The sequence below is a fragment of the Hemiscyllium ocellatum genome, chromosome 48, assembly GCF_020745735.1.
Source record: "Hemiscyllium ocellatum isolate sHemOce1 chromosome 48, sHemOce1.pat.X.cur, whole genome shotgun sequence".
In the NCBI taxonomy this organism is placed as follows: Eukaryota; Metazoa; Chordata; class Chondrichthyes; order Orectolobiformes; family Hemiscylliidae; genus Hemiscyllium; species Hemiscyllium ocellatum.
This window is the reverse complement of record NC_083448.1, coordinates 2,346,959-2,363,703: the sequence shown is the minus strand read 5'-3', so window position 1 is coordinate 2,363,703 and position 16,745 is coordinate 2,346,959. Positions and strand designations below refer to the sequence as shown.

General features: G+C 42.3%; 1 protein-coding gene across 1 annotated transcript in view; it reads left to right on the top strand.

The window, feature by feature from the left end:
- The window catches only part of LOC132836889 (NACHT, LRR and PYD domains-containing protein 3-like), a 76,302-nt gene that overhangs the window by 9,019 nt on the left and 50,538 nt on the right, over positions 1–16,745 (top strand). Inside the window, exons 3-7 of the mRNA XM_060856454.1 lie at positions 662–828; positions 5,380–5,551; positions 5,651–5,716; positions 11,389–13,159; positions 15,808–15,894. Coding sequence (XP_060712437.1) covers positions 662–828; positions 5,380–5,551; positions 5,651–5,716; positions 11,389–13,159; positions 15,808–15,894 — 2,263 coding nt within the window. The remainder of the gene's footprint in view (positions 1–661; positions 829–5,379; positions 5,552–5,650; positions 5,717–11,388; positions 13,160–15,807; positions 15,895–16,745) is intronic.

Below are 16,745 nucleotides of genomic sequence, written 5' to 3'. Positions count from 1 at the left end.
GCTTTATACAGCTTAACATTGCTCTATAACTCATTTAATTGGAACAAACTTTGCTCCCAAACAGTTTACTCCCTGCATTATATCTTAATCTACACTCAGATTAAGATAGTACTTCAGTTTCTCTGAAGTAGAATCCCATGTGAGTACATCAGTTTTATTCGTTAACTCCTGTTGAGTTTAGTTTATCTGCCCTGCCCTTTACCTATTGACCTGTAAATGGCAGGGCCAACTGGATTTTATGTTCCAGCTGAGGGCCATGCAAGATATTGTGCAGGGTAAGAAACCTAATTGATCAGCCCATGAATGCACTGAAATGACACTAATGATCATTTCATAGCAATAAGAGTGTCCTTTGGTTATATGCACCAAAGTTCTGGCTATGAATGTTATATTAAATGCCATAGTTAATTGCGTTTCCTTGAAGAATGTATGAATTTGATGTATTTACCCATAATTCTGAATGTAACTTGCCAGTTGCGAGTCCAAATGATTAATACATGAGAAAGTGTCTTTTGGGTCAAGAGCATATAATTTGAATGTTGTACGTGCATTTTCTGAATTTTCAGCTCATGTGGCACATGGATATCATTTGATATGTGGGTAATGCAGAGTTTGGATGAAATTAAATCTGTTTTGTTTCCTCAATTTTCTTTAATCATAGATCCACACTTGACAAATATGGAGTTCTTGACAAAGTGCAATGAGGACCAGCTGTTCAAATTGACAAAGTTGTACCGGGACAGACTAGAACAAGCAATTGAAGAAGTCTCGGTTGAAATCAGCACGTTGCTAACATATGAGAAGCATTTCACTGGACAGGAGCATCAGGTAAGTGGGTGGGACAAGCAATCCGTTTGATTATTTAAAGGTGACATAACTACCACAATGTCAAGTCTTTGAAATCTAGGGTAAAAAGAAACACAGCCGGAAGAAATTGAGGCGAAGAAATATTGTGGATTTGAAACTAGGGGCAAAATTAACAATAGATTTTGCTCTGACAAGGTTGGTGAGAAATGCAACCGCTCTTCATTTGGGCTTTTCCACACCCATTTAGTGATCTCAGTGGCATTGTGGCTTGAGACCTGTTTTCTGCCCCTAATCAGATGGCTGAAAAGTATGTGAAGCCTTCAATTCCGTAAGCACCTGGGATGCCAGAGCGGATGTGTCGTGAACAGAAGCAGCAGTTGAAAATAGGAGTCTGAGTGAGGCCCCACCACTGGCATCACCCCTTCTGCTCCTTTAAAAGCCCGCTTATTGGCATGAGATGTTAGGAAGGAGAACTTCGCAGAGTTGACAGTTTGTGGTTATTGTTTCTGGTGCCCCATGTTGTGCAAAGTGATCTATTAAATTTCATTTCTACTCTGAAACTTTTAGCAGCTTGAAACCTACAAGGTAGGAGGAGGCCATTTGGCCTTTCGAGTCTACACCTGTATTCATCATGATCATGGCTAATTGTCCAACTCAATAGTCTAAATCCGTTTTCTCTCCGTAACCTTTGATTCCATTCACCCCAAGTGCGATATTTAGCCGCCTCTTGAATACATTTGTGTTTTGGCATCAACTATTTCCTGTGGTGATGAATTCCACAGACTCGCCACTCTTTGCATGAAGAAGTGTCTCCTCATCTTCATCCTAAATAGTCTACCCTGAATCCTCAGACTGTGATGCTTGGTTCTGAATGCATCCTCCCTGCATCTACCCTGTGCAGTCCTGTTAGGATTTTATAAGTCTCTGAGATCAAAATCGCGCCCCCCACCCTCATTCGTCTGCATTCCAGCGAAAACCATCCTAACCTTCTCAATCTCTCCTGAATGTCAAGTCCCTCCGCCCCTGGTAAACCTTCAATCCCTCGAGAGCAAGAGCACCTCTCCTCAGGAGATTAGACCAAAACTGCACGCAACGTTTGAGGTGTGGCCTTACCAAGGCCCTGTATAACAGCAACAACACATCCCTGCTCCTTTACTCAAAGGGGCGGCAGTGTCCTCGTAGTATTATTGCTATACTGTTAATTCAGAGACCCAGCCAATGTTCTGGGGACCTGGAAGTAAATCCCCCCCCCCCCCCCCCCCATGGCAGATGTTTTAATTTGAACTCCGTAAAATCTGGAAATAAGAGTCAAATGTTGATTGTGAATCTGTTGTCAAATGAAACCATCTGGTTCATTAATGTCCTTTAGGGAAGGAATCTGCTATCCTTACCCGGTTGTGCCTTCACCTAATTCCAGACCCACAGCAATATGGATGACTCTTCAATATCCTCTGGATGGGCAATAAAAGCAGGTTTGGCCAGCAATGCCCTCATCCTATGAATGAAGTAAAAAAAAACTCTTGTAGTGAAGACTGACATCCCATTTGACATTTTTCCTGCACTGCACATGCATGCTTATTTTCAGCAACTGGTGCTCAAGGACAGCCAAGTCCTGCTGCACACCCCCTTCTCCCAATTTACAGTCATTTTAAGTAGTGATCTGCCGCCTTCATTTGACTTCCAAATGAATAACTTCACATTTTATCCAAATTATACTGCATCTGCCATTGACTTGCCCACTCACCCAACCTGTCCCGACCACTGCATCCTCATCACAGTTTACCCTCCCGCACAATCAGATACCATCTGCAAAATTTGAGATGCTACACAAGTTGGCTCCTGCACATATTGGTCAAGAAAACCATTCCATATACACTCCAGGATTTCCTTCTGGGCATTATGGCTAATTAGATTTTGCCCAATCTATGTGCAGATTGAAGTCACCCATCATCACTGCTATTCCCTGACCACATGCACCTCTAATTTCCTGTTTAAGGAGCATGTGATAAAGGAGTATTTGTAATCATGAGTGATTTTAATTTGCATATAGATTGGGCAGCCATGTCTCCATAATCCTAATCATGTCATACCCATTTACATCTCTGCATGATTAGTTCAGCCACTTCGTTGCAAATGTTCTACATATGAAGGCACAAAGGCTGTAAGCTTGTCTTTTTAACATTGTCTTGCTCCCAGTATTTTTGAGTTTTGTCCTTGGTTTTTCTGCCTATCACTTTTCGTTTTCCCTTTTCTAACTACTTGCTTTTGTCCTTGTTCCCTCTTTCCCGACTCCTTACGTTGGTTTCCAACATCCTGGCATATTAGTTTAAGCCCTTCCCAATTGCTCCAGCAAACAGTCCCCTGAGGACATCAGTCCCAGTCCTGCCCAGGTGTAATCTGTCCAGTTTGGTTAGATTAGATTCCCTACAGTATGGAAACAGCTCCTTCGGTCTAACAAGTCCCAACCGACCCTCTGAAGAGTAACCCACCCAGACCCATTTCCTTCTGACTAATGCACCTAAGCATGGCCAATTCACCCTGACCTGCACATCTTTGGATTGTGGGAGGAAACCAGAGCACCCGAAGGAAACCCACGCAGACACTGGGAGAATATGCAAACACCACACAGTCAGTCACCTGAGGCTGGAATCAAACCTGGAACCCTGGTGCTATGAGGCAGCAGTGTTGACTATCCTTAATCAATCCTTGCCTATCCAAATACATGTAAATCCCGTCTCTTAGTATTCCCTCCAACAATTTGCCCGCCACTGATGTCAGGCTCACCGGCCTATAGATCCCTGGCCTTTCCTTACCACTTTTCTTATAGTGGCTTCACGTGAGCCACCTTCAGTCATCTGGCACCACACGTGACTATCGGTGATACAAATAGTTTAACAAGGGGCACAGCAATCACTCCCCTAGCTTCCCACAGAGTCCTAGGGTACCTGCAGCTTGGTCCACCTTCATGCATTTTATGACATCCAGCATTTCCTCTGTGCTATGGACACTTGTTTTTTCAAGATATTGCTGTTTATTTCCCCGTAAGCAAGATGCAAAATACTCGCTTAGTATTTCCCCCATTTCCTGCTGCCTTGCTGATTTTAATGGCCCTATTCTTTCTCGAGTTACTTTATTGTCCTTAGTGCATTTATAGAATCCCTTCGAATTATCCTTCACCTTATTTGCCGAAGCTTATACCTAACATCGTGATTCTTTCCTTAATTTAAAAAAAGACTTTCCTTCGTCATTACATCTAATTCCCCTCCCCAACAATTGTCTAAATTGCGCCTACCTTTCCAAATTCTATATCGTGTTTAGTTTTAAACACAGTTCCTGATCTTGAATCCTCTGCATCCTCAAGATTGCATGATTCTGCCTCCATAAGGCTATTATTGCTCCTATTGTAATCTCATAACGAATGAAACTCTCATTCGTGATGGTGCCACCATTAGTTCAAATTATTTAAGTGTTGTTGCTGACCTTCCTCCATCTATCGTAAACTTTGCATCCAAACTTCTGCCTTTACACTGTTGCATTTGTGTGTTTGATTGACCATGGTCCTTTTGTGACTTCAATTTAAAATTCTCTTCTTGAAGCTTAATTCTATTCGTGGTATAAACATCAACTATGTTTAATCTAGTACCTCTTTAAAACCCTCCAACATCAGTGGACATCTCTGTTCCTTCTCACTCGCTACATGCTTTCAGATGACTGGCACGTTGGCTCAGTTTTGAACACTGCTGCCTCCCAGTGCCAGGGACTATGGTTCGATTCCAGCCTCTGGTGACTGTGTCTGTATAGTTTGTTCGTTCTAACCGTGTCTGTTTGCGTTTCCACTGGGTGCTCTGGTTTCCTCTCTCAATCCAAAGTGTGTTCAGGGATGTGTAGGTTAAGTGCATTAGCTGTGGGAAATGCAGGGTTACAGGAATAGAGGAAAGGGACTGGAGGGTTGGTGTGAAACTATTGGGCCAAACAGGCTGTTTACACACTATTAAGATTCTATGATTCTGTCTTCCTATTTTCACCTTCCTAGTTATGGTTGAGATTGAAAATGGAAATTGAGGCTTGAATGACTAGAAATTATTCTATTTTTGGAGGTGTTATTTGAGGAAACCTTTTTGTCATGAATTGTGGACAATTGTGCCTGCTTTTGTCTGGGTCTTATTGCACATTGTAAAAGGTGATTGAATCAAGCGTTCATACCTAAGAAACACTTGTAGTGATACATAGGAGAACAATGTGCTTTGATCTATAGGATAACCATGTTCCTTTACACCAGGTATGAGTTTATCGAGTGAAGCATTTTCCAGAACAGGGGTCTTTGATCTGAAAAATGGGCTCTGACTTGAATCATTGTTCAGCTTTTAAGCCTGTTAAATGTTCAGTTCCCGGTTCCTAAGATGTTTACAGAATACTGATGTGATGGTTAGAATAGATGCTGCCTGATCCAGTGACTGTTTTCTATGCGAAATGCAACTTGGGAATACCATCACTGAGCGATCCTTTTCCTTCTCCTTCGCAGTCTTTATCTCTCCTTTGACTCTTCAATATACTTATTGATATGTTTTACAGAAAGTCATTGAACTTGTGGAGAAGGGAAACCAGGCGGACAGTTCCAAACTTCTCCTAACTCTTGTGATGGGGAAAGGCTCTGTGGCTCGAAGAATGATGTGGGAATCCTTTGTGAAAATGCACCATAGATTACCAAAGTTGGATAAAATACTTAACGAAATACAGGAAATTGGTATGGTTACATTGAATCCAATTTCAGATTGTAATGCTGTAGATTTTGCTAAAATGTTACAAAGATATGATTTCATGAAATTTAAATGATTTCAAACAGATTTTGAACAACTTGATAACGTGAACATGGCAAAAGGTTTACCTGAAATCCCCAGCAACCTGAAAGGTAAGAGATAAAGGAATTGAGATTTCAAATTGTTTTATTTCACTTCTGAAAATCAGAATGTTTGTTTGGAATTTCAAAATCTACTAATCAAATGTTCAGAGTGTGGGAAACTCAATTCAGAATTATTCAGAACCATCCCAAATCTTCAACTATTTTGAAGAGATTCAACCTACATGAGAAGCCATATGAGTTGTATATTGTTTAAGTGCAGATAGAAGAAAAAAAATTTCCAGCCCAGGAGCAGGCCCTTCAGCCCTCCAAACCTGAGCCGATCCAAATGTACTGTCTAAACCTGTCAGTCAATTCCTAAGCATTTGTACCCCTCTGCTCCCCCTCTACTCATGCATCTGTCCAGAGTCCAAATGAATCTACCGTGCCTGCCTCTACCACCTCTGCTGGCAACACGTTCCAAACACCCACCACCTTCTATGTGAAATACTTGCTATGTGTATCACCCTTAAACTTTTCACCTCTCTCACCTTGAAAGCATGACCTCTTGTTATTGAATCCTTCACCCGGGAAAAAGCTTGTCTCTATCCACCCTGTCTCTACCCTTCATGATTTTGTAAACCTCAATCAGGTCCCCCCTCAATCTCCCTTTTTCAAGTGAAAATAAACCTAACCTATTTGACCTCTCTTCATAGCTAGCACCTTCCATATAAGGCCAACATCCTTGTAAACCTTCTCTGCACCCTTGCCAAGTGTCCACATCCTTTTTGTAAAGTGGCGACCAGAACTGAACACATATTCTAAATGCAGCCGAATCAACGTCTTGTACAATTTTAAAATGACTTGCCAGCTCTTATACTCAATGCCCCGTCCAATGAAGGCAAACATACTATATGCCTGATTGACCACTCTAATTGTGGTCACTGTTCCCAAAGAAATCTCCCACCGCAATTTCTACACTTGTCCTGGCTCGTTCTCCAGTACCAGGTCCAATATGGCCCCTTCCCTCGTCGGGCTATTGACCTACTGTTCTAGAAAACTCTCCTGGACGCTTCGTACAAATTCTATTCCATCCAGACGTCTGTCGCTAAATGTATCCCAGTCAATGTTGAGAAAATTAAAATCTCCCATCACCACTACCCTATTGCCTCTATCTATTCATAATCTGTTTACCTATTTGTTTTTCTACCTCACGCTCACTATTGGGACACCTGTAATACAGCCCCAACAATGTAACTTCACCCTTCTTATTTCTCAGCTCCACCCATAATGCCTTACAACCGCCATTGTATCCTCCTTGAGCACAGCCATCATATCATCCCTGACCAGCAATGCAACTCCACCCCCTCTTTCACTTTCCTCCCTGTTGTGTCTGAAGCATCTATATCCTGGAACATGTAGTTGCCAATCATCATGTCCTTCCTTCAACCAAGTCTCTGTGGCAATAATATCATACTCCCAGGCACCAATCCAAGCCCTAAGTTCATCTGCCTAACACCGTATACTCCTTGCATTAAGATGTTGCAATATTTCACCAAATCAAACTGTTTATCATGACTACTTTAAATCTTACGTATGAGAACATAGAACAATATAGCGCAGAACAGGCCCTTCGGCCCTCGTTGTGCTGACCTGTGAACTGTTCTAAGCTCGTCCCCCTACACTATCTCAATCACCCATGTGCTTATCTAAGGATTGTTTAAATCTCCCTAATGTGGCTGAGTTGACTATATTAGCAGGTAGGGCATCCATGCCCTTACCACTCTCTGCATAAAGAACTTGCCTCTGACATCTGTCTTAAATCTAAACCTCTTAATTTGTAGTTATGTCCTCTTGTACAAGCTGACTTCATCATCCTAGGAAAATGTCTTTCATTGTCTACCCTATCTACTCCCCTGATCATCTTGTATGTCTCTATCAAATCCCCCCCTTAGCTGCCGCCTTTCTAATAAGAACAGACCCAAGTCTCTCAGCCTTTCCTCATAAGACCTTCCCTCTAGACCAGGCAACATCCTGGTAAATCTCCTCTGCACCTTTTTCCAATGCTTCCACATCCTTCCTGTAATGTCGCCACCAGAACTGTACACAATATTCCAAGTGGGCCGCACCAGCGTTTTGTATAGTTGCAGCATGATATTGCAGTTCCGGAACACACTCCCTCTACCAATAAAACCTAACACACCATATGCCTCCTTAACAACACTATGTACATGGACTCCAACAGCACTCTGCACGCCCACACTACCCAATATCTTTCCATTGACCCAGTACTCTGCATTTGCGTTATTTTTCCCAAATGAATCACGCACATTTAGCTGTGTTGAACTCCATTTTACACCTCTCAGCCCAATTCTGCAGTTTATCCAAGTCCCCCTGCAACCTGTAACATTCTTCCAAGCAGTAGTCCCATAACATCATTGTGGCACACCTCTTGTAACTGGACTCCAGACTGAATATTTTCCATCAACCGCCTTCTTCCAGAAAGCCCGTTTCTAATCCAAACTGCTGAATCACTTGATTCCATGTCTCTGCATTTTCTCAATCAGCCGACCATGTGAAACCTTATCAAAGGCTTTACTAAAGTCCATGTATACCACTTCAATTGTCCTACCCTCATCTGCATGCTTGGTCATCTTCTCAAAAAAACTCAGGTTTGTGAGACATGACCTGCCCTTGACTATCTGAAATCAATTTTTTTTTAAAAATGTATGTTCTTGGGATATTGACTTCATTGACGAGGCTGCCACTTTTTGCCGAGAAAGCAGTTAAGAGTGAACTGCAGCAGTGTGGGTCTGGAGTCACATGTAGGCCAGATGAGGTAAAGAGTGTAGATTTTATCCCCTAAAGCACATTTGTAAACAAAATAAATTATTGTTACAATTGACTCGTTACATGATCACCACGTTGCCTATTTAAAGATTCCAGATTTTTATTAAATTCAGACATTTGCCTCTTCAATGGTGGAATTAAAATTCATGTCCCCAGAACATCAGCTCAGATTTCTGCATTGCTAATTGTGCCATTATGCCATGCTAAAGGAAGAGATCTCAGATCTGCAGTCCTGCCAGATCTAGTCGTGAATGGTGGTGGACAATTGAACAACTTACTGGAGGCGAAGGCTCCACAAATATTCCTATCCTTCATGGTAGCAAATCCCAACTCATCAGTGCAAAATGTAGCCAGAAGTATTCGCAACAATCTTCCTTCAGTATTGGGTTAGGCCAGTTTTGGAATATTGCGGGCAATTCTAGTCTCCTTCCCATCGGAAGGATGTTGTGAAACTTGAAAGGGTTCAGAAAAGATTTACAAGGACATTGCCAGGGTTGGAGGGTTTGAGCTATAGGGAGAGGTTGAATAGTCTAGTGCTGTTTTCCCTGGAGCGTCTGAGGCTGAGGGGTGATCTTAACAGGTTTATAGAATCGTGAGGGCCATGGATAGATAAATAGACATGGTCTTTTCCCTGGTGTGGGGGAATCCAGAAGTAGAGGACATAGATTTAGGGTGAGCGGGGAAAGATATAAAAAAGACCTAAAGGGTCTTTTCACTGAGGGTGGTGCGTATGTGGAATGGCGTGCCGGAGGAAATGGTGGAGGCTAGTGCATTTGCAACTTTTTAAAAGCCATCTGGATGGGAAAGGTTTGGAGGGAAATGGGCCAGATGCTGGCAGATGGGACTAGATTGGGGTGGGATACCTGGTCGGCATGGACGGGTTGGCCCGAAGGGTCTGTTGTCGTGTTGTCCGTCTGACTCTAAGTGGCGACTGGAGAATCCATCTCTGCCTCCTTCATAGGTGCACAGTATTACAGCCTTAAGCCAATTTGATTCACTCCACATGATATTAAGAAATGGTTAAAGACACTGTATGCTGCAAAGGCTATATGCCCAAACAACATTTCAGCAATAGTATTGAAAACATGACCTCCAGAACTTGCCACTCCCATAGCCGAGCCATTCCAGTATAGTTACAGCATAGGTATCTGTCCAGTGATGTGGAAAATTGCCCACTTATGTCCTGTTCACAAAAATCAGGACAAATCCAACCTGGCCAATTAACGTCTCATCAGTCCCAATTCAGTGAAATAATGGAAGATGTCATCAACTGTGCTATCAAGTACCACCTGGTCAGCAATAACCTGTTCAGTGACACCCAGTTTTGATTCTGCCAAGGCCACTTGGCTCCAGGGCTCATTACAGCCTCGGTTCAAACATTGACAAAACAGTTGAATTTCAGAGATGATGTTGGAGTAACTGTCCTTGACATCAAGACCGAGTGAGTTTGGCACCAATGATCAGAGGGTAGTTCTACCTGGCATTTACTGCAGACAGTACTTTATCTTGGTACGTATGTCAATAATAAATCAAAACTAAAATTAGGAAATGTCTTAGGGCAGAGAAAAAGACTACTTGTCCCAAACAGGTATGTCCCTCTTCCAGAGACAAACTCATCTGGCAGTCCACTAGCTTTGCATGGAACAACCTGGGAAGGCAATTTAGTGGTATTGGTGTTGGACCAGTAATCCAGAAATGCAGATCATGCTCTGGGGATCTGAGTTCCAATCCTATCACAGCTGGTGATGTTAGATTATCCAATTAAAAGTCTGATAATAAAACTATATTACTAAAACTATTATCAATTATCATTAAAGTTTGTGAGAAGATTTGTAGCTCGGGTGCTCATTGTTGTGGTTCTGTTAGCCGAGCTGGGAGTTTTTGTTGCAAACGCTTCGTCCCCTTTCTAGGTCCCCTTCTCAGGAGGCTCCCAAGCACTGAAGATGTCACCTAGAAAGGGGACGAAGCGTTTGCAACAAAAACTCCCAACTCGACGAACAGAACCACAACAATTATCATTAATTCCCATTTGGTTTAAATACGCTTTTTACGGAATTAGATTTGCTATCATTAACATTCTCCTTTTTGTGACTCCACTCCCACAGAAATGTAGTTGACTCATAGCCTAGCAAACAGCTGGTTTGGATTGAACTACTACAAAAGTCCCCAAAAAAAACTATCTAGTTTATTCCTATCTGGCATTCACCTGGAGCCAGGAAGAAGAGCAAGATGCTTCGAGAGCTCCTGGTCAAAACGCCGACTCTCCTGTGCTCCTTGAATGCTGCCTAACCAGCGGTGCTTTTCCAGCGCCGCACTTTTCGACTCCTATCTCAGCATCTGCAGTCCTCAGTTCCTCCAAGAAGCTTGGTCCTGTCAATGCTGCAAAACCCTCTCTACTGCCACCTGTTGGGCCATTCCAAAATTAGGGCACAGTCAGACCATTCCTGTAGGGGAAGTAGTGCAGTGACATACACACTGGAGGGAGGTGCCCTAGGAGTCTTCAACATTGACTCCTGACCCCATGAAATCTCAGCATCAGGCTAAGCATGGGCAAGGAATTTTCCTTTTGATTACCAAACACCAGCTGGAACTGAGCAATAAATCTTCGTTGAGCTTTATCATTGATCAAAATTTGGAGTGAGATACTTGTTAGTGTTAATCACGAATGTTTAGTTCGGTAAAATACTGGAATTAAATTGGTTATTGAACATTGTTCGCCATTTTTTGATTTGTGAATGAGGTTTCCATTAACTGAAATTTAACTTGTTCTATTGAAGCTGTGAATCAAACGACAATAGTTCACTATTTTGCAAAGTGGAATAGAGAAGTGTTTCTTTTTGTATATTCCAATATGATTAACATTGAGAACCACTTTCTATCTGTTCTAATTAAAGGTGTTCAGGAAAAACACAAGGAAGTACTCTGTGTACAAACTCAAACACTGCAAGTAAGCACAATCCTAGTAAAGGAGAAGGTGAAGACTTTCCAGCTGGTTGATCGATATGCTGAGCTAACGGTCATCTCTGCTGTTCGAGATCGGAAACTTGTAGAGCATGAATTGCTGGCAAGAGGCCGAGACCATGAGGAGTGGAGAGAGAAACATCTCCGGAGAGAACTGGAAAAAATTCCAGTCGATTGCTTGTTCCAGAGCAGTTTTTCCTGGGTAGGATTTTTGGTCCAGAAATTAAAGAAATGGGTTTGGCAATCCAATTTCGGGAGTTCAGCAGTAGTGAGTGGAGTCCCAGGGATTGGAAAAACAACAATGGTGCAGAAGATTGTTCATGACTGGGCCACAGGGAAAATATACCCACACTTTCAATTTGTTTTCAGCTTTAAATTCCGGCACTTAAACACTTATAATGGCAGGGTTAACCTGAGAAATCTGATACTGGATATGTATCCTTACTTTGAGAATGTTCTGGGAGAGCTCTGGAAGAACCCAGAGGGTTTGCTTTTTATATTTGATGGTTTGGATGAATTCAAGGAGAGGATCGATTTTGCAGGCCATCAGAGAAGCACAGCACCTCCGCACATGTGCACAGACCCTGAAAGCTGGTGTGAGATGTCTGACATTGTGTACAGTTTAATCCAGCACAAGCTGCTCCCAGGATGTTCAGTGTTAGTGACCACTCGTCCCACTGCATTACATTTATTGGAAGTGGCTGAGGTCAGTGTCTGGGCTGAAATCCTGGGATTTGGTCGTGATGAACAGAGGGAGTACTTCAACAAGTTTTATGAAGATAAGAAAGTGGCAGCAGCTGTTTTGAAACACTTGGAGGAGAATGAGATCCTGTACACTATGTGCTATAACCCTTCATACTGCTGGATCCTCGGTCTGTCACTCGGTCCCTTCTTCAAGCAAAGAGGCAGGAAACAGCAGCATGTTCCCAGGACCGTCACTCAGCTATATTCCTACTTTATTTATAACGTTCTGGAAAACCATGGCCGAGAGATTGAAAACCCTCGTGAAGTGTTACTACAGCTTGGTAGGATGGCCTTTGCTGGAGTCTCTGGGAAGACAATTGTGTTTACAAGTGAAGATTTGGTCCAGTACAACCTCCAACCTTCCCAGTTCCTGTCTGGTTTCCTGATGGAACTTTTGGAGATGGATGATTCTGTTCGCAGCATAGTTTACACTTTCCCACACCTCACCATCCAAGAATTCATAGCTGCGTTGGCACAGTTCCTCACTTCAGATTCTGGGAACATACAGGAACTCCTCAGTAAAGCCCATAGCATGGAAGATGGGCGCTTTGAGATATTTCTCCGTTTTGTTATTGGTCTGTCTTCTCAGGCAGCCAGGCCTCTGGAGAAGCTCCTTGATTCATTTTGTCATGTGACAATCTGTCAAGTGATTACTTGGGTGAAGGAGAAGGTTGAGGAACAGATTAAAAACGCAGCAAGTAAACCTGATCAAACCAACCTGTTGAACGCATTGCACTACATGTTTGAGTCTCAGAATAAAAAACTGCTTCAGGAAATTGTGGAATCTGCAGAAATATTTAATTTGCGTGGACTGAGACTGACTCCAATTGACTATCTGGTCCTATCCAGTGTCTTTGAATTCTGTGATTCGATTAGAAAACTCGACCTGCGGAATTGTTACATTAAGTGTGAAGGATTGCAACGGCTGGATTCCATACTCCAAAAATGTCGTGTGTTGAGGTAATGCTTTATTTATACCTACCTGTTCAGCAAATGATTGAAAAGACATGTTTTGAATTAATTCTCTGGTTACAGTCCCTCGACCGGGAGACTACACATTCCAAACCCACAACCACTTCAATATAGAAGGACAAGAGCAGCAGATACATGGAACAACACCCCTTGAAAGTTCCTCTCCAGGTCATTCAGCATCCTGACTTGGAAGTATAACTCCATTCCATCACTGTTGCTGGGTCAAAACTCTGGAATTCATTCCCTAAGGTTATTGTGGGTCAACTTACAGAGGTGGACTACAGTGGTTCAAGAAGGCAGCACACCACCACCTTTTGTCTTGGCAGAAGTGGGCCCTGCAGATACTGGAGATCAGAGTCGAGATTAGAGTGGTGCTGGAAAAGCACAATGTCAGGCAGCATCCGAGGAGCAGGAAAATTGCCGTTTTGGGCAAAAGCCCTTCAGCCCGTCCTGATGAAGGGCTGTTGCCTGAAATGTCCAATTTTTTCTTTCCCTGCTCCTTGGATGCTGTCTGACCGACTGCTTTTCTGGCACCCCCTCATCGAGACCACTTTCTCTAGGGCAACAAGGTACAGGCAATAAGATGCTGGCTCAGCCTGCGATGTGCATGTCACACGAGTGAATAATAAAACAAAATCTAGTCTGGCTTAGCCAGACAGTGGCTGGAAACAAACACGTGGATGGCTTGAGGGAGAACCACAGTATCATGGTGCAGGAGGTTACTCTGGAAAGAGTCCATTTGGCAGATTAGAAAGACAGTGTTGGTGGGTGACTCACTGTTTTGCAGGATGCGCATTTTAGTTTGCAGCCAAGAGAGTGAATCTGGTATGATCTCTTACCTTCTGGGTGCAAGGATCTGTGACATAACTGATAAATGTTTGGAAAGTGTGCTTGAGCAACCAGGATATCTCTCCAGGGTGGCACAGCAAGGGAGACATTTCTGCCATGTGTGCAGGAGAACTTTCTGGAACAGTACATTCCCAGCTCTACGAGGGAGGGAAGGCAGGAGCTATGCTGAATCTGATCCAAGGAAACGAGGCAGGCCAAGTGGAGGATGTAAGAGGAGGGAGTATTTGAGAAAACAGTGGTTATAATATAATAATCAATGTTAAGGTAGAAAAGATAAAAACCAGTCAAGGATTAAGACCCCTGAGTAGAAATCAGCAGATTTTGTAGCAGAGCTAGTTGATTGGAAATACACTTTTGTGGATAAAACAGTGGATGAGAAGGGGAGATTTTCAGAAAGGAGATGAATAGAGAGCACACTAGGTCCATACCCATGAGAAATAAATATGGGGCATCCGAGTCTGCAAGATAATGAAGGATATTGTTGAGAAAATAAGAAATAAAAATGTGGAAAGCTGCATTCTGGAATAACAGTAGCAATAGAAATCAGGAAGAGTATTTCAGAGTCGGAAGGCTGGACTAAGGAAAGCTTGAGAGGAAGCATGAGAGATGTCAAGCTGCGCGAAAACAAATGGTGAAATATTCTCCAAACATTTCAACAGTGAAAGATTACTGAATGATAGTGGGGTCGATAAAAATCAAGCAAGGTCAGTTACGCACTGAAGCAAAGCGTATGGCAGAGATAGTAAATGGGTACTTAGCTTCCCGCCACTTCACAGAAGCAAATAGGTGCCAAATATGTAGGACGAGACCTCACCAGGTGGAGAATGGGATGGATCCTAAATTGCAATGAACATCTTTGACGGGGTAAGGAAAGATAATCTGTTTTCATTAGTAGGATTGTCAGTAACTAGGGATCAAAATTTCAAGATTAACAGCAAGAGAGCTAAGAGTCAGATGAGAAACTTCTTTCCTCAGATAATTTAGAATATGCTGCCTGGGAGAGTGTTTGAGACAGATTCCATAGGAGGATCGAACAAAGACTATACATATTTGAAATTGATTCATTTAGAGGCCTACAGAATATGGTTGGAGAATGTGACTAGCTGGATAGCTCTTTCAGGAGCTGGTACAAACACAAAGTTGAGTGTTCACTACAGTATAATTCTATAGTTCTAATTAGTAATGTTGTGATGAATAATAATAGAATAAGCTACTAATTCCCTCGTGGGAGAATCTAAAATGGATCTTTGCGAACGTTTCAGAATATTTTGGTCCATTGTAAAATCATCTCACTTATAGAAAAGAAGAATTGCAAAATTCCTCCAACATGGAGGTATCTACATGCTAAGTTTTAGTATATTAATTTTGATCAACAAATCGAACTAGGCTGAGGGCTATTGAAAGGATTTGAAAAAAATGCATAAGTGATAGTTTTTTAATATATAGGCAGTTATATGGAGCAATATTGTTTGCCAGTGACAGGAAATGTTATCATTATCTTTTGAACTCTCTTTGATATGGTTGGCAACATTCATGACAAACAAATTCTGCAGTTCTGATACTGGATTTGAAATGTTAACTTGCTTACACTCTCGTGCGCTGTGTCCTGTACTGACTCGCAGTCACACTCTCTCATGCTGTTTCTCGCTGTCTCGCGCTCGGGCACCCTCCCTCTTGCGCTCTCCATGGAAACAGCTCGTGCAATTCAGATATCCAGCATCTGCAGTATATTGCTGTTAAGTTTTATCCAAGTTTTGATTTAACTTGTTTCTGGCTCTTGTGTTTAGATTGAGTTTTAATGAACTTGGAGATTCAGGTGTGAAACTACTGTCTGTAGTTCTGAGGAAGCCAGACTGTAAAATAAAAGAACTGGGGTAAGTGAAAGAATACTTGGAATTGTTTACTAAGAACTGGATGCTGGACAAAGTGCACAGTAACCATATATGCAAACCCATGAATTAGGAGCTGGAGTCCTCCATTAGGCTCATCAAGCCTGCCACCATTCAGTAAGAGTATGACTGATTTGTTTGTGCTTTCAACTCCACACTTCATCCTACCCTGTAATAATCTGTGTCTCCCTAGTCAATCGAAGTTCAATCGAACCTCTGCCTCAAAAATATTCATTCGTATTTCCTCCAATGCTTCCTGAGGAAGTTTGTTCCAAAGAGTCATGAGCCTCTGAGAGGAACAAAATTCCTGACTTCCATCCTAACCTAGAGACCCCTAACTCTTAATCTGTATGCCTCTTCTCCACAAAGAGGCACATTGTTTTAGCGCACACCTTTATCAGTTTCCTCGGGGTATAATATGTTTCAATAAGATCGCCCTTCGTTATTATAACCTCCAATGGATTTAGGCCCAGCCTGATATCAGAAAGTCAAGTGAACCTTCTCTGAAAGGTTTCTGAAGTATTTAAATCCTTTCGTAAATAAGAGATATATTACTTCAGATGTTTTCTCACCAATGCAATTTACAAGTGTAGCATAATGTTTCTACTTCTCTTATCCATTCCCCTTATAATAAACAACATACCATTTCCCATCTTAATCACTTGCTGTTCCTACATCCTACAGTTTTGTGATTTGTGTATCAAGACTCTAAACTTATGTCAGAGCTCTGTAGTTTCTCTCCATTTAAGTATTTATTCTTCCTGCTGAAGTTCATGGTTACCCACATTACACTCCATCTGCCAAAGTTTTTGCCTTCTTACGAACCTGCCTTTGCA